General features: G+C 35.1%; 1 protein-coding gene across 1 annotated transcript; it reads left to right on the top strand.

Moving 5' to 3' along the window:
• Window positions 1–631: 631 nt before the first annotated feature.
• Window positions 632–15698, top strand: thbs3a (thrombospondin 3a). The gene is made up of 23 exons (XM_079430165.1): window positions 632–892; window positions 1774–1980; window positions 2315–2568; window positions 3269–3371; window positions 3480–3506; window positions 3594–3676; window positions 3754–3805; window positions 5048–5196; window positions 5375–5515; window positions 6175–6249; window positions 6341–6493; window positions 6658–6768; window positions 7154–7261; window positions 7589–7748; window positions 7838–7956; window positions 9222–9274; window positions 9455–9657; window positions 9739–9917; window positions 10541–10589; window positions 10667–10863; window positions 10969–11141; window positions 14184–14323; window positions 14500–15698. Exons 1-23 carry the CDS (start codon window positions 817–819, stop codon window positions 14559–14561), a joined length of 2874 nt encoding a protein of 957 aa, XP_079286291.1. The 5' UTR covers window positions 632–816; the 3' UTR covers window positions 14562–15698.
• The last annotated feature ends 2687 nt before the right edge of the window (window positions 15699–18385 follow it).

The raw sequence follows: 18385 nt of genomic DNA, 5'->3' as shown, positions 1-18385 counted from the left end.
TGTGAAGGATTTATTTCTAAACAATTGTCACTCAGAAATTGCTAGCAAATTTCACATATAATTACAGTACCACATTAAATGTGAAATTATGAGACTAAGACAGTATTTTCTTGCAAAACATGCTCCAATAATCTTTTTGATTTACAGTATATAAAAACTTTTTATAGTATTTACAATGTTTCAATATGGTCTCTCAGGGGGTTTAAAATGTAAAATAAAAATTACATGTAAAAAAGTACATCCACTAAGTCTACATAACTTCTATCATAGACCTACATATTAAATGTATATCACACACGCACACACACACACACACACACATATATATATATATATATATTTTTTTTTTTTTTTTTTTTGCCTTGCTACAATATTTTTAGTTTCGCGAGACGAACCCCGAGACAGACACTCGCTGCATAATTTGTGCTACTTTTTAATTATTATTATTTAACTACTATTTATTTATTTTTTTTTTGCAAGAGTCAAACATACGTCCATGGTTGTTGCACTGGGATTTGACGGCTTGTCAAAGTTAGAACTTTAAAAAACGTTCCAGTTTATTTTGGAACGCTGAACGCCCCGCTGAGTCTCCTCGTGCTGTCAGTCTTGCGTGTGTGTTTTACACGAGATTAATGTGTTGTATGATGATGAGGAGGAGGAGGGCGGATTCAGCTCTCAGATCAGCTCATTCTCTCTCTCTCTCTCTCCTGTACAGCGCAGGTTTGCTCCAGTGGAAATATTCCGTGTTTCAATGCATCGCTGACGAATCTGTTCTGGATATTTTCTCCATAATTTTTGCGTGAATTATTTGTAAACATGAAAGTTTGGGTCAGTCTCTTCGTGTTTATGTTCGTCTGGTTCGCAGAGAGCGCACAGAAACAAGACGTACCGGGTAATTATTCTGATTTAAAAAAAAAAAAATGTTTTATAACTTTCATAATTAGTTACACTGACCTCTCTCATGTAGTTAATATTCTTTCTTTCCTGTATGTCGACATATATATTTTAAAGTCTTTTAATTTGTCTGTTTTTAATTCACATTCTCTGTCTTTAATTTGTATTCACTCTGTTTTGAGAGAGTTTGAGAAACATCCTACCTCGTCCATTTTCATAAAAGCTCTGATAGAAGAAGAGTCAGGGGACTGTAGTAGCTACTAGTAGGCGATAGTAAATTCCTCCTTTACTCCCTCTCATGTGTGTTTTTTTTCCCTCAGTTGACCCATTTCAAAAACCTAGTCTAAATAATTAATTCACCAATAGGTCTGATCCAGTTCAACTCACTGACTCTTGATCAATTTTACTAATTTAACATTTTAAATTTTTATTTAACCAACCAAATAACTTAAGAACAAGACGGACTGGGAAGGGAATGAAAACTATTAAGAATAATTAAAAATAAACGCCATGGATTACATCAGATCAATGAAACATAATAGACATGATGTATTAGAAAAGACATAAATCAATTCTAAAAAGCTTGCTAAGATAACATTGGAATTGCTGGTTATTATTTAAAAATCAAAATTGTTGGACTTTACCATGCAAGTGTCACATGCACTGCTTTTGTGGGGCTTTTATTGCTTTTCATTTTATTGGTCGTTTTGGTTCTTATTGGAGTTTGACAGCTGTGGTCAGTATAAACTGTCATTGTACAAAAATATTCTACAAAATTTCTCCATTCTTAGAAAAATAACAGTATATGCATTTGTAACAACATGACATTATTCATTTACTGTTCCATTATTTCTTGCTGCATCTGTTTCGCTCTCTCAGTGATAAACGTGTTGAGTTTGGAGGATGTGAAGCAGACCGTGGCTGCGGTGGAGAAGATCTCTTTAGCTCTGAAGACTCTCAGTGATGTGTATGTGATGTCTTCCTTCCGTCTGCCTCCTAAACTGGGTGGAGTTCTGCTGGGCCTCTACAACAAGCAGGATAACAAGAAATACCTGGAGGTTGCCATCATGAGTAAGATTAACAAAGGTAATGACCTTTTTTGTAATCTATAATCAGAATCACCTTGCTTTTTTTCTCTGAAACCGCTTTTCTTTTCTGTTGACTTCACTGCATATGCTGTTGTATAATGTTGCTTGTTGTTTCAACATACTTGCATTTAGATTTGGCTCCATTTAGATATGAAATGCCCACTTTTTACCCATCAAATCCTTTTTTGATGAATAAAATCATGTCTCGACCTACATTTTTTTTCTCTTTGAAAATTCTGATTCACTTGTAAATACATCACATCGCAGAGATAAAATGAGTTGTGGATGTAGTCTCTGCTCAGAACATCTCTAAAAGGTTTTTTTTACTCTAGTTCTGGTCCGATATGTTCGTGAAGATGGTAAGCTGCACACAGTAAACCTGCAGAGCCCAAATCTGGCAGACGGACGGTCTCAGTCTGTTATTCTCCGTGTCGGTGGCCTGCGCAGAGACTACCTGAGCCTCGAGCTCTATGTGAACTGTCGTCTGGCTGGCTCTGCCCAGCGGCTGCCGCTATTGGTCGCTCTGCCCAGAGATGCAGAGTTAGTGGAGATTCGTAATGGCCACAAGGCATACACTCGGATGCAGGTGAGACCAACATAATATGACCTTGATAATGTGATATCTTGATTGTTTTCACATCACCGGAACTACCATTAAAAAGTTTGGGGTCTGTATGATTTAGTAATGTTTTTTCGAGTTTCGTTTGCCAATGCTGCATTTAATTGATCAAAAATGTCAAAATTATATATTTCAGTTTAAAATAATATATTTTTTTTTATTTAATTTAGTTCTGTGATGACAATGTTGAATTTTCAGCATCATAATTATTGCAGTCTTGATGTCACATGATCCTAATCATTCTAATATATTGATTTGGTGCTCAAAAAATATATTATCAATGTTATAAGCAGTTATAAGCAGTCAAAAGAACAGTATTTATTTGAAATAGAGATATTTTGTGACGGTGTAAAAGTCTTTACTATTTTGATCATTTTAATGCTTTATCGCTGAATAAAAATATACATTTCTTTAAAAAAAATCTTACTGGCCCCAGATTTTTGGACAGTGGTGTGTATTTTTTTTTTCGATGGAAGGCAGAAATGTGAACATGATATGAACGGTGCATATTTTTCTCCTTTTTGAGTTTCTGAAATAATAAAGCATTCAGGATTTGAGTAAACTATTCCTTTAATTTTGAATGAAAAAAGACATGAGATGTTGTGATTGGTTAAGAACTGAAATCCAGATATCAAGACGTCCATATATCAAGTGTTTTTTCTTCCAGGGTTCAGTGGAGTATCTTAAACTGGCACTAGGGGGCACTGTTGTCCAGGCTGGGGCCCTCACCGACTGCCCCTTTCAAGGAGACGCCTCTTCATATAACATAGGTTAGCCAACATCAACACAAGATTGTAAATGGAGCTTGAATATGTGGTTTTTGATTGCTTACAAAATCTTTGTCTGAAATATGTTTTTGTTTAAACTTTGTTTTTCAGTGAACGGCGAGGTTAATTCCATTCTAGGTGAGTAAACATTGGTAAAGTCATAATATGCCATTTGTTTGTTTTTTATTTATTTAATTTGAAAATATTTGATACCTTTTTGTACAGGTGATCACACTAAAGCTCTGATTGGCCAGCTGATCATCTTTAATCAGATCTTGGGAGAGCTGAGAGAGGACATCAGAGAACAGGTGTGAGTGAGTTCATGTATATATGTGAGGGAATCTGTTCTGAACATGTTTGGTTTATGTGTTTTTGCACTATTTAGGTGAAAGAAATGTCTCTCATCAGGAATGCTATTCTGGAGTGCCAGATGTGTGGTGAGTAGCAACGTCAAATCATCAAACCATCCTATCAAAGCTCATGGGCTGCAGTCAGACAGCAACAACAACAACAAAAACACGGTTTTCTGTCCTACTTGTAGTCCTATTTGTGCTAATAGCTGAGTTAAGAAAGAAAGTAATAACCAGAACTACAGGCGACAACTAGTTGTAGGTCATGCCTTTGTAAAGGATTCCTGACACCTTGATAGATTTATATGTTATTATTATAATGCAAACTGTTTATTACATGTGATCAAAAACACTACCATTCAAAAGTTTGTGGTTTAATTCTAATTTAAAATAACTAAAATACAAATTATTCCTGTGACGACAAAGCTGAATTTTCTGCTCAAGAAACATTTTTTCTTCTTCTTCTTATTATTATTATTATCATCATCATGGTCATCATGTTGAAAACTGATCTGCTACTTAAAATTTTGGAGGAAACCATAATCTTTTTTTTTTTTTTTTTTTGATTCTAAGATTTTATTTGAAGCATTTATTTGAAATAGAGATTTATTTTTAGTTAAATGTCTTTTAATCAATTTAATGCATCCTTGCTAAATATAAAAGTATTAATTTCTTTACCAAAAAAAAAAAAAATCATACTAACCCCAGACTTTTGAATGGTAGTATATAATTATTTTTTGCCTTCATATTATTTGAGGGGATGGAATCATCAGCAGTTGATTTATCACATACACAATTATACAGAGTATAACCAGCTGTGAAATGTAGGTTAAGGAAATGTAGGTTTCACCTTTAAGGAAATAAAGGTGAAATATTTATTAAAATTGCTAAAATAATGACTGCCATTTTCAGGCAAACTGAAAGCCTCTCCACAAACCTCCCAGTATTAAAAACAGCAAACTCTATAGAATGTATCCTATAATCTAATTCAACTGTCTGGACTTTTATTTTATGATTAAAATTCTTATTTCATATTTAACGCATTTGGTCAAAAGACACTTTTACATAAAACTGAATCAGGAAGTCAACAATGAGGTCATGTGACAATGTTTGAAATGTTTATCTCTGCATAATGCATTCTGATTCAAATACTACTTTTTAATAGTAGGCACAGTGTATACTATATATGCGGGAAGCAGTATGCTATTATCCGTTACAAATGTAGCCAGACAGAGGGCTTTAGATTCTTGTATAATTCACATGATATTAGATTTCTTGAGCTTATCGATTCTTATTGACTTACTATGATACAACATCCCTGGTTTGAAGGATTTCATGAGCCGCGTTCACGCTGTCAGCCCAACCCCTGCTTTAAGGGCGTGGGCTGCATGGAGACGTTCGAGTTCCCAGGATACCGCTGTGGCTCCTGTCCGGAGGGCATGACAGGGAATGGCACACACTGTCAGGATATTGATGAGGTGGGTCAGGGCATTTAGTGCTGGTTTTATCTTCGTATACTGATAAGTCTTGGTTCAGAAACCACTGTAACTGGTTATGTCCGTGTTCCAAAGAGATTTGAATAAACATGCCTTTGTTTTTATTCATGAGTGTTGATTTGTTAAAGCTGCTTCATATTAGCATGTCTCTCCCCATCAGTGTGCTGAGGCTCAGCCGTGTTACACACCAGGCGCATGTGTCAACACAGCTAAAGGTTTCACCTGTGAGCCCTGCCCACCCGGACTGTGGGGTCCTCCTCTCTCTGGATTCAGTGTGGAATATGCAAAGAGTCTTCGTCAGGTACCGTGCACTTATTTGATCAAAGATACAGTAAAAATTGTAGTATTGTGAAATATTATTTCAATTTAAAAGAATAGTTTTTTTGTGTTAATAATCATTTTTAAATGTAATTTATTTATTGTGAACGTAAAGTTGAATTTTCAGCATCATTACTCCGGTCTTCAGTGTCACATGATCCTTCAGAAATCATTCTAATATGCTGATTTGCTGCGCAAGAAACATTAAAAGTATAATATTTTAATATTATTAAGAATATTTTTTTCAGGATTCTTTGATCAATAGAAAAAAAAAAAAAAAACAGAATTTACTGTATATAAAATAGAAATCTTTTCTAATATAAATGTTTTTACTGTCACGTTTGATCAATTGAATGCATTGAAATTATTAATAAAATGTCAAATAAACTTTTTTTTTTTTTAATTATTTTTCATCCGCCACTTATTTGGGCAGATGAGAGCAGCTGGACTATCAAAAATGGCAAACTATTCAAAATAAAGGTGAAATGTGTAATTGAAATTTGAATGTTGGTGTACTATATGCTAAGAGTCACCTTTAGCTCCAATGGCTCTAAATTTATTACGACACTTAAAAATGTCTGAATGCATTAGATGGCAAAATAAGCAGCAACCTAGTGTCTTTTTCTGATGAATTTGTTTCAGGAATGCTCTGATATCGATGAATGTCTTGATTTGGCCAATGCCTGCACACCCAACTCCATCTGCATCAACACTATTGTGAGTATGAGTCACAAAAACTCCACTACCTTTTCTCTGAAATCATACAAAGTGTTTATGTTAATGTTTTTAACTACTTCTCCCTTCTTAGGGATCATATCGATGCGGTCAGTGCAAGATTGGATATGTTGGGAATCAGACAGCCGGATGTTTCCCTCGGAAATCGTGCGCTTCACTCAGTTTCAACCCATGTGACACTAATGCTCACTGCGTCATTCAGCGGAACGGCGACGTCACCTGCGCAGTATGTCTACACAATACACACACATTGTGTCCTAACTAGATGCGATGTGTGATGCAACTTATCATGGTTTAGGACTAAAAAGAAATCAGATTTACATGTATCATATCATATCTTTATTGCATCATTCTCATGTTTTCTGGTGAACTTCTGTACGATTCTCTTAGTGTAATGTCGGATGGGCTGGTAACGGTCACACCTGTGGGAAGGACACGGATATTGATGGTTATCCGGATCGCTCCTTGCCCTGCATGGACAACCATAAGCACTGCAAACAGGTCTGAAACTCACAATCATTTTACCCACAATCCTTCTCCCTGCACACACTGATGCTGTATAAACATTCACTAAATTGATGTGACTTTTTATAATTGTTGGGAAACCATATTATTCTATTTATTCTGATGGTTTATACACTTGATTCTTTCCGGTTCAAGTACAATTGTTCGTACATGTTGTACCTTTCAGGGAAATTAAGCTATTCATCCTAGATGAGGTAATGCGTTTACATAAACCAAGTTTGTTTTTGCGTTTGGACTTTTATATGATAGATTCACTGTAGCTTGCAGTCCCAGAACTTTTCCCATGTCGGAATGCAGGATTTAATATGCTGCTCTTGCTTGAAGTGTTGCACTAGGGATGTTCATATTGTGTTTTTTTCAGGACAACTGCATCTTCACGCCCAACTCTGGTCAGGAAGATGCAGATAATGATGGGATTGGAGACCAGTGTGATGAGGATGCAGATGGAGACGGAATAAAGAACGTAGAGGTCTGTTTGTGGACTATTCGAACAGTGTTGTTATTGTTAACCAAAACTATTAAAAATCAGTTTCATTATTTGAAATATATTGAAATATAAATGTTAGATGAAAATGTTAAACTTGAAAATGGAAATTAGAAATGTTGCCTGGGAACTAACTGAAATAATGTACTAAAATGAATGAAATAAAAATAAATCGAAGCTAAATGGAAATATAAAAAACGAATAAAAATAACTAAATTATTAAAATTGAAATTAAATCTGAAAATATAAAAATAAAAACTCATTCAAAATATGAATAAATACTATATAAATATTTCTATACATTTTTTTCAGGATAACTGTCGGTTGGTTTCCAATAAAGATCAGCAGAACTCTGACACTGATTCGTTCGGTGATGCATGTGATAACTGTCCCACCGTTCCCAACATCGACCAGAAAGACACTGACAATAACGGAGAGGGAGATGCTTGTGATGACGACATCGATGGAGATGGTAAAGACAGTTCAGTTTGATAAAATGATCTGTTTTTGTGTCCCTACAACATCATCTTTGTGTATGTGATGAGTGTGGATGTTTTGCAGGAATCCAGAATGTGCTGGATAACTGTCCCAAAGTGCCGAACCCAATGCAGACAGACCGGGACAGAGACGGAGTGGGGGATGCATGTGACAGCTGTCCTGAGATCAGCAACCCCATGCAGGTACTGCATCTCATCTTAGTTTATTGAACACTTGCATTGTACATCGATGCAGTCTGTAAAAGAAGTTATAACATGTGTCATCATTTACTCACCCTCATGTCCTTCCAAACCAGTGTGACTTGCTGTCTTTTGTGGAAAATAAAAGAAGGCTATATATAGTATATTCAATTTCAGACTGTTTCTAGTACAAAGCTGTCATATATCTTCAGAAGACTTTAAATTTAACACACATTTCAAATAGACAATGTTATGATAATTTGTGGTGTTTTTTGTCATTTTGAAATTTAATAGCACCTGTCCCCATTCACTTTGCAGTACAATTCTTCATCATTCAATTTTCATAATATTTTTCTTTAAAGTCCAGCTCTCACTTATTGAAGAGTTATTCCTGCTATGAAGTTCCCTTTGATCTCTGTAAGGTTTAAAATATGTAATATGGAGTGATTTAATGACATGCTCAGACACATACACTTTATTTATTATGACTCAATCATTTGCACAATGGCAAGAAAATTAGCAGGATGGGGAAAAAAACATGATTTGATTTACATGAGGGGAGTCAGCATATCAATGCTTTTTGTAGATACATTTTAAAGGGAAATTGACAAAGGACATCATAAATTGATAAACAATTACAACAATATTGGAGATATTTATTTATTTGTGAGTCAGTTTATTAATTTTGTGTTTATTTATTTATTTATTTATTTTTCATTTGTGAGTTTGTTTATTTATTTATGGGATTAATTTTTTTATGTAAATTTGTAAAACAAACAGTAAATGGATTTCTTCATATTAGTAGTTAGTATAGCACATGGACAGCATCTTCAAAAAAAATTAAAAGATTATAAAGGTTAACTTTTATATTTTCAGTTTTGATTTTAATTTTGTTTTATTTTTAGTCATTTTGTTATGTGCTTTTGTTTTTGTTTTTTTGTAATAATAATCTTTAGGTTTAATTTCTTGTTTATTTCTTGTTTTAGTTTCAGTTTATTTCCAGTTAGTGATTTTAGTACTTCAACTTCAACTTGTTTCAGTTAGTTATCAAGGAAACATTTCTAGTTTAGTTTTTCGTTTAATAATTATATTTGATTGTATTTCAGCTACACTGATAATAATAATTATATTACTGTTTGGATTCAAAGGGAACTATTACTTTAACGTATCATTTGAGTAACTGAAAAACTTCTGCAGTGAATGGTCTTTTTTATATAATTTTATATAATTAATTGTATGAATAATAAACTCAATTATTACTATTGCAGACAGATGTAGACAATGACTTAGTCGGGGATGTTTGTGACACCAATCAAGACACGTGAGTAAACAACTCAAATGTAAATTCAAGCATATAAATCACACAATTGGCAGATTATCCATTGACTCATTAACCTGTATATGGACTTCTGCCATCTAATGTCTAATAGTTGCTCTTATAGTTAATTTTCATCTTAGACCTGCAGTTCAACTTATAGTGTTTAATGTTGTGTGTTTGCAGTGATGGAGATGGACACCAGGACACCCGAGATAACTGCCCCGACATCCCAAACAGCTCTCAGCTGGACTCGGACAATGATGGCATCGGAGATGACTGTGACGATGACGATGATAATGACGGGGTCCCGGACAATCACGCCATCAACGGCATCGGACCCGATAACTGCAGACTCATTTCCAACCCCAACCAGAAGGACTCAGACAGTAAGAGCATTCATATCCACTAATGCCTAATAATCCTTCTGATTAATGACTTGCGTTATTCCTTTCTGTCTTGTCATTTAGGTAACGGAGTCGGTGACGTATGTGAGAATGACTTTGACAATGATGCGGTGATAGATTTGATTGACGTGTGTCCAGAAAGTGCTGAAGTCACACTTACAGATTTCAGAGCCTATCAGACAGTCATTCTGGACCCGGAGGGTGACGCACAGATCGACCCGAACTGGGTGGTGCTCAATCAGGTAAAGCATCATGGGATTCCTTCTGCTCTCTTTGACACAAAATCATCATGTTGCACTGCTTTTTTTCATAGATTAAATTGTACTTTTCAGTAATAAACTGTTTATCGTTTATTGTTCTGAAACATAGTCTGTAATGTTCACATAGCCCTGTTTTGCATAAATACACACACACAATTATGTGTATATATATATATATATATATATATGTGTGTGTATATATGTATATATATATATATATATATATATATGTGTGTGTGTATAGTTAACATATTAGAATCTGAATCTGAATTGTTTTGCTCATTGAAGCATTTAACTGATTTTTTTTTCAGAGGATTCATAAGATGCTCATATTTAAAGGCATATTAAAGGCTTGGATTCTTTGATTTTGCATACCTCATGACAAAAATTGAGAAATTATTGTCACTATAAGATATTTATAACAAAATAGAGGTCAAAAATGGAGATTCAGATGAAAAAAAAAAAAAAGACTTATTACTTATGCTTTAAATACTAAAAAACATAGAAATGGTTATCCATGATGCCATGGATATTTAAAGGTGAAGTCTGTACAGTTCTGTACTTGTCTAAGTGCTTATATTAATACAGATGAATTTGTGTTTCAGGGTATGGAGATTGTTCAAACCATGAACAGCGACCCGGGGTTGGCAGTGGGTATGTTTGGTTTCAGTTTTCAGGAGCTAAACGCCCAGTGGACTTTCGAACGCAAACTTTAAATCGCTTCTCCACAGGTTACACAGCGTTTAATGGTGTGGACTTCGAGGGAACTTTTCACGTTAACACGGTGACTGACGATGACTACGCCGGCTTCATCTTTGGCTATCAGGATTCCTCTAGTTTCTATGTGGTAATGTGGAAGCAGACCGAACAGACGTACTGGCAGTCAATCCCCTTCAGGGCCATGGCTGAACCTGGTCTGCAGCTCAAGGTGCAAATATTGCTTAAATTGCTTTGATTCGTGGAAATATATTGGCTTCCTAAAGTCCATATGAGCTTTTGAGGAGTAAGGCTTTAAAACTCTGTGTTCATGTAGGCAGTGAAGTCTCGTACAGGTCCAGGTGAGTTCCTTCGTAATGCTCTGTGGCACACGGGGGATACGAACGGAGAGGTGAAACTGCTCTGGAAAGACCCAAGAAACGTCGGCTGGCAAGATAAGACCTCGTACCGGTGGCAGCTCAGCCATCGGCCACAAGTTGGCTACATCAGGTGAGATCTACAATATACACTAACTGACCCTAAACTTTTGAAGGGTAGATTTGTAAAAATAAATTAATTAATTAATACTTTTATTCAGCAAGGATGCATTAAATTGGTCACAAGTAACAGTAAATATATTTATAATGTAACAAATAATTTCTATTTCAAATGAATGCTGTTCTTTTGAACTTTCTATTCATCAAAGAATTTTAAAGAAATCATGGTTTCCACAGAAATATTAAGCAGCACAACTGTTGTCAACATTGATAATAGTGAGAAATGTTTCTTTAGCATCAAATCAGCATATTAGAACAATTTCTGAAGGATCATGTGAGACTGAAGAAATTAGTTATTTTAAGTTGTAATCAGGGTTATTAGTTAACTAAAACCCCCCAAAAAAATATTACTTGAAATAAAATAAACAACTCAACTCAAAATAAAATAATATAGACATTAATTAACATTAAAAATAATAATAATAAAATGGACAAAAATAAAACATTTACTAAAACCTAAAATACTACTATAAAATGACAACACAAAATATACAAATAAAACAACTCACAATATTAATAAAATATATATTACTATCTCAGTGATACTAAAATAAATATTACTGTTTTAACTGTATTTTCAATCAAATTAATGCAGCCCTGGTGAGCAGAAGATACTTCTTTCAAAAACATAAAAAAAATCTTTTGAATGGTGGTGTTTAAATACTGTAGTTTAAACCACCTTTTTTACACTTTTTTTTTTTTAGAAAATATTTTAATTGACAGCATGCCAAAAATGTTACTGTTGTCAATTCTGAATGATATTTGAACTGGGGTATTCCTTTAGTAAGAGTAATAAGGTGTGTGTCCCCGCTGAAACTACTTTTTCTGTCTGTCTGATTGTGGGTCACTTTTGTTGTCACAAGAGAGCGCAATACCAGCCTCGGCCATTGACTGCACTGGCAGCTGATGGAAGCTTGTGCTGGTATACTGGAGAGAGGGGGGGGGGGACTAGTTATCCTTAAAATTTCTTCTCAATTGTCCCCTCCTCTTTTGCCCCCTCACACCCCTGAGACTCTGCTGAGTGGTTGGGCCCCCTGGCCGCCCATTGTTGTGGTTGCCATGCCAGTGAAATCCTTGGCAAGAATTTTCTTGGTGCCTGTTCATATGCAGATCCAACGGAAACTACTGTAGTGGACGGGCCGTTAAAGAAAGAGAGAGAACGGACCACAGAGGACAGTTAAACATGTATTGTGTATGATTTCCTGTACTGCGTAATTTCTTGGCATTGTGTTGTAAATCAGATGCTCTTTGCCAAAGAAATGACGAATGAACTCTAGCAAAGGCTCAAAAATTTGTTTTTTAATAATGTCATAATAGAAATTGATTACAGTACCGTCTTGTCTGATGGTTAAGCAGTTCTGAAGCTTTTAAACTTTGAGTCTACATGATTATTGAACACTTCAGATCAGAACTTTCCCAAGTTTCTAGTGGTTATAAATACCTACAGGAAGAGAGAGAGCTGTGTGGAGCTCTGTGTGTGTGTGTGTACGTACACGTGTATGCACAGTTTTGTGAGACAATGTGTTGCTGAGGCTTTGTAAGGGCCCTTTCAAACACACACACATAAACACACCTGCTTTGTATTCAGTGAGAGGACTGAATAGAGCACTGGACTTCAGTCCGCACACACACTCACACTGGATTGTGCTGCAAACATGCTCTGCTCATACATAATGCAATTTAAGTCCAGCCTGCCGCTAAATCAAATCAGATCTAATTTATTATCAGGTAATTAGAGGGCGAGCAGGTGGAATTTAGCAGCAGCCTGTAGCATAAAACAGCTCTCGGCTTCATTCAGACCAAATATTCTAGAACAACGATTCTCAAATGCTAGATTGTGACCCAAAATTGGGTCAATAATGCTAAATGTGACTAATAAAATTCAACTAACCTTATAAGCGTGCATTTAGGATGGCAAAATAAAAGGGTTTTTAAGTGGGAGGAAAAAAATGTTTCACATTTTGGTTGTGTTCAATAAGACTCTAATTTATTTTTCACTTGGTAGAAGATGAAAAAAATGTATTTTATATTTTCTACATTTTAGTTATTACATTAATGCATTTTTTAATATACACAACCATCCAAAGGTTTGGAAAAATTAAGACTTTTTTGATGTCTCTTATGCTCGCCAAACCTGCATTTATTTGATCAAAATACTGTAAAAACAGTGCCATTTTTAATGAATATACTTCTGCCTTTTTTATAAATATACTATATAAGTGTAATTTATTCTTGTGATGGTAAAGCTGAATTTTCAGCAGCCATGACTCTTCTGTTGCTAATGTTTATGTGGAAAAATTTAGGGTAAGTAATTTATTTATTTATTAATTTGTTTTAAAGGGCACATTAAATTAATCAAAAGTGACAAATGTTTTGTAACATTATAAATGTCTTTGGTTTAAAAATTAAAATGCTGTTCTTTTGAACTTACTGTTCATCAAAGAATCCTGAGGAAAAAAATCAGTTTCCACAAAAATATTAAGCAGCAAAAACTTTTCAACACTGATAATAATAAGAACTGTTATTAGTAATTAAGCACCAATCATAATTAATGATAATGGAGCTCCATATCAGAATATTATAATGATTTCTGAAGGATCATGTGACATTTTTGATCACATAAATGCAGTCTTAGTGGACATAAGAGACTTAAAAACATAAACAATTCTTAATAATTCCAAGCTTCACCTTTGAAGCAGTAGTGTATATTTATAATTTATTATTATTGACAATTATATTGTTATGTATTAAAACACACACACACACACATATCTGTAGTTGCAAAAATTTAAAATTTTTCTATTTATGCAGTTTGTGGTACTATTAATAAATCTCAGCGTTTGATCTTAGGGATGTTTTTGCATACTTTAGCATTGTAAACAATTTTGGTGTTGTTTACTTTGTCCAATATTAAATCTAGATCCAGTCCTGACAGTAGTATTTTACAGTCACATATAAGAGGGCTTTCATGTGTGCGCCTGTGCTCCTGTTGCAGGGTGAAGCTGTATGAAGGCACAGAGATGGTGGCTGACTCCAATGTCGTGATTGACACCACCATGAGAGGGGGGCGCCTGGGCGTGTTCTGCTTCTCTCAAGAGAACATCATTTGGTCCAATCTGCGCTACCGCTGTAACGGTAAAGATTAATCCACTCTTTGATATTTAAATCATGATCCCCAGACCCTCGAAAAGTCTTCAAGAAATCTAAAATCTACAAATTCTGAATAAAAGTTGTTTATTGACAAAACAAAAAACTGGATTACAACAATAAAACAACACACTCACAAAGCACACGAAACATCTCTTTTCCAGATACTGTTCCAGAGGACTTCAGTACACACCGTAAACAGGTTCTAATGCACATAAAGGTGTGAGGGGAGTGAGACGCCCCCCGTCTCTCTCTAGACCCTCTGAAACCCAGCGTGGGGCCACTGAACTGCTGTGTGCGAGGGGTCAAACAACCAGGACAGATGAGAGATTTACCCAGCGTCCGTGTCACTCCGGATGAGGAGACTGAATGATAGGAGAGAAAAGACTTTTATTTTACGTTTTGTGCGTTTGTGTGTGTCATTGCGGAGCCGTATGAGTGTATGTTTGAGAGAGTGCTTTAGCGTGTGTTTGCATTAACAATTGTCTTAAAATAAAGGGATATGATGTATTTTATAGAACACAACAAATACCCAAATGGTTCTATAATCATTATTAATAATACATGACAAAAACACAAATCAATTCTAAAAAATACCAAAAATGACCGTTTAATATGTCATCCCCAGAATTGTCCTGTTCTGTATGCCATTAATGATGAATGAGAGCTAAGCTCAACCATATGTATAGAAATATATTAATTTAACATTACTTACAATAAAAATTATATTAAACATATTTGAATATATGAAAACTGTAGAAAATATATTTTATATCAACTCAAATGAGAAATCGGTGCTATGTTTGGAATAGCATGCTTGTATACTCTTAATTTTTGTGCAATATATAGTATGTATAATGTGCACAATATGTGAATTTTCTGTATGCATAAATGCATGAATTATCTATTGTATTTTCCAAACTGTGCAGTATAGGTCAGTGCGCACGGTATGGAATATGCAATGCAAAAATGTACACAGTATATGATGCATACCTCACAATATTCAGTAAGTGGTAAGCTAGTAACTGCCTTATACTTACACCTGCAGTCTGGCGCCGCCCTAGTGGTCGAGCTCTTCATAAGCGCCTGTTGTGGCGGGAGTCGCGTGTTCCTCGTGGTCAGGGAGGCCGGGACGAGTGCAATATTGGCGGGAGATTGAACAACAATGCACAACATCCCACACCTGCCAGACCACAGGACTACAAACACACTCCTCAGAACTATAAAAACACATTAACACAAAAATTTTTTTTTTCTATAATAAGTTGTCATATATTAAGTTTGAAACATTTAAAAAGTTATTTTGAAATTAAAAGTTTTTTTTTTTACATGGTTAATGTTTTTAATAAAGCCAAACATTGTTTGCATCTTGTAAAACATAATGAATATTAAGGATACTTAACATCATGTACTTATTAATACGAATCAGCATGTAAAACAAAACTATCACAAGACATCTTGTATTAATATGTAGAATTAGATTTATATGTGTGGGAGAAGTTATAAAGTGAGTTCAATGTTCAGTTTGCGTAAATATAGATGCATTTCAGGCATCAATGGCATTATTCACTATTATTTATTTTAATATGCTCTACTGACAGATACACGTTTTCCGTTTAACTTCTGTTTTCTTTTGTTTTTCAAATTTTAAACAAAATCGTCATCGTTCCAAGTAACGTTCTTCCTGACGAACGCCTCGTGCTCTGTTCTAGTTTTTAGAGACGACCGGTTGCTTAGTAACGGGGTAACCTGTTGACCAGCGAATAGTCCAGCAGACTAAAATGCACAACACAAAAGATACGGTATGTCTATAAAGAAAAGAAAGTTGTTTAAGATAAGTCATTTAACTAAATATCCTCAACAAACAATAATAATAATAAATAGAAAGTTTTTCTCCTGGCCCAACAAGGAGTTTCTGACTCACCTACAAGTTCCCCAAACGCTGTGTTAAAATCACGTCGCTGTTTGTGAAGTTTTTCTTGTTGTATAGTCCGCTTTCATGCTTCTGCGCGTCTGCAGCGCGGTGGTTCGGGTTTTGCCCAAAATGTGAGGGGCACAAAAGGACCTGCGGCCCCGCCTCCATCCAGCCAACAAAGAGCCTGAAACTCACTGATGCATGCATGCATACTGCAGACAACAGAGCAGATCACACTCTAACACACACACACACACAGTCCCAGATCACTCTGATGCATGCAACTGCAGACACTGAAGATACCAGCCAAACCAGTATGCATGCATCAGTTTTTGAACTATACACAGAATATCTTATGCATGCATCAGTGTGTGACGTATACACAGAATATCTTATGCATGCATCAGTGTGTGACGTATACACAGAATATCTTATGCATGCATCAGTGTGTGACGTATACACAGAATATCTTATGCATGCATCAGTGTGTGACGTATACACAGAATATCTTATGCATGCATCAGTTTTTGAACTATACACAGAATATCTTATGCACGCATCAGTTTTTGAACTATACACAGAATATCTTATGCATGCATCAGTGTGTGACGTATACACAGAATATTTTATGCATGCATCAGTTTTTGAACTATACACATAATATCTTATGCATGCATCAGTTTTTGAACTATACACATAATATCTTATGCATGCATCAGTTTTTGAACTATACACAGAATATCTTATGCATGCATCAGTTTGTGACGTATACACAGAATATCTTATGCATGCATCCGTTTTTGAACTATACGCAGAATATCTTATGCATGCATCAGTGTGTGACGTATACACAGAATATCTTATGCATTTATCAGTGTGTGACGTATACACAGAATATCTTATGCATGCATCAGTGTGTGACGTATGCACAGAATATCTTATGCATGCATCAGTTTTTGAACTATACGCAGAATATCTTATGCATGCATCAGTGTGTGACGTATACACAGAATATCTTATGCATGCATCAGTTTTTGAACTATACACATAATATCTTATGCATGCATCAGTTTTTGAACTATACACAGAATATCTTATGCATGCATCAGTTTTTGAACTATACGCAGAATATCTTATGCATGCATCAGTGTGTGACGTATACACAGAATATCTTATGCATGTATCAGTGTGTGACGTATACACAGAATATCTTATGCATGCATCAGTGTGTGACGTATACACAGAATATCTTATGCATGCATCAGTTTTTGAACTATATGCAGAATATCTTATGCATGCATCAGTGTGTGACGTATACACAGAATATCTTATGCACGCATCAGTTTTTGAACTATACACAGAATATTTTATGCATGCATCAGTGTGTGACGTATACACAGAATATCTTATGCACGCATCAGTTTTTGAACTATACACAGAATATCTTATGCATGCATCAGTTTTTGAACTATACACAGAATATCTTATGCATGCATCAGTGTGTGACGTATACACAGAATATCTTATGCACGCATCAGTTTTTGAACTATACACAGAATATTTTATGCATGTATCAGTGTGTGACGTATAGACAGAATATCTTATGCATGCATCAGTTTTTGAACTATACACTTACTTACTTACTTTACTTTACTTTACTTTTGTCATTTAGCAGACGCTTTTGTCCAAAGCGACTTACAAATAAGAAAAAGTAACTAAAACTAAAAAGTTACAACTCTATAAATACTATCTACCCACATATTTAAGAAAATAAAGAAATTAAATAAAATTAACACATGCATATAACAACAACATTTCAATAATAAACATATCAATGAAAAAATTAAATAAAAAGCTACTACTATCCCTTGCCGGTGTCCCTGCCCGGTGGAGTCGCACGGTAGAGTCGATGGTCTTTACACTCTTTGGTCTTCACACTAAGAGGGCTTCACACGACGACTGCCGCGACCGCTGCCGCGGTATAATAACCTTTATTATACCAATCTAACAAATGATCGTTTCAATTCAGCTGGACCCACTTTCCTGTTTATCAACTACAAATGGCCAAGCAAGTGCACACACTGACAAGACACAGAATATACACAGAATATCTTATGCATGCATCAGTGTGTGAC

Source organism: Barbus barbus (genome assembly GCF_936440315.1).
Source record: "Barbus barbus genome assembly, chromosome: 12".
NCBI classification, from domain to species: Eukaryota; Metazoa; Chordata; class Actinopteri; order Cypriniformes; family Cyprinidae; genus Barbus; species Barbus barbus.
The sequence above is the reverse complement of the archived record's forward strand: the minus strand, read 5'-3'. Positions and strand labels throughout refer to the sequence as shown.

What these genes read in the sequence shown, in the direction of transcription:
- thbs3a (XM_079430165.1), top strand. Translation starts at nt 817, where the DNA reads ATGAAAGTTTGGGTCAGTCTCTTCGTGTTTATGTTCGTCTGGTTCGCA. An exon ending in ACTGTCAGGATATTGATGAG is followed by an intron (nt 5,197 to 5,374) that starts GTGGGTCAGGGC and finishes TCTCCCCATCAG; the next exon opens with TGTGCTGAGGCTCAGCCGTG. An exon ending in ACTGGGTGGTGCTCAATCAG is followed by an intron (nt 9,918 to 10,540) that starts GTAAAGCATCAT and finishes TTTGTGTTTCAG; the next exon opens with GGTATGGAGATTGTTCAAAC.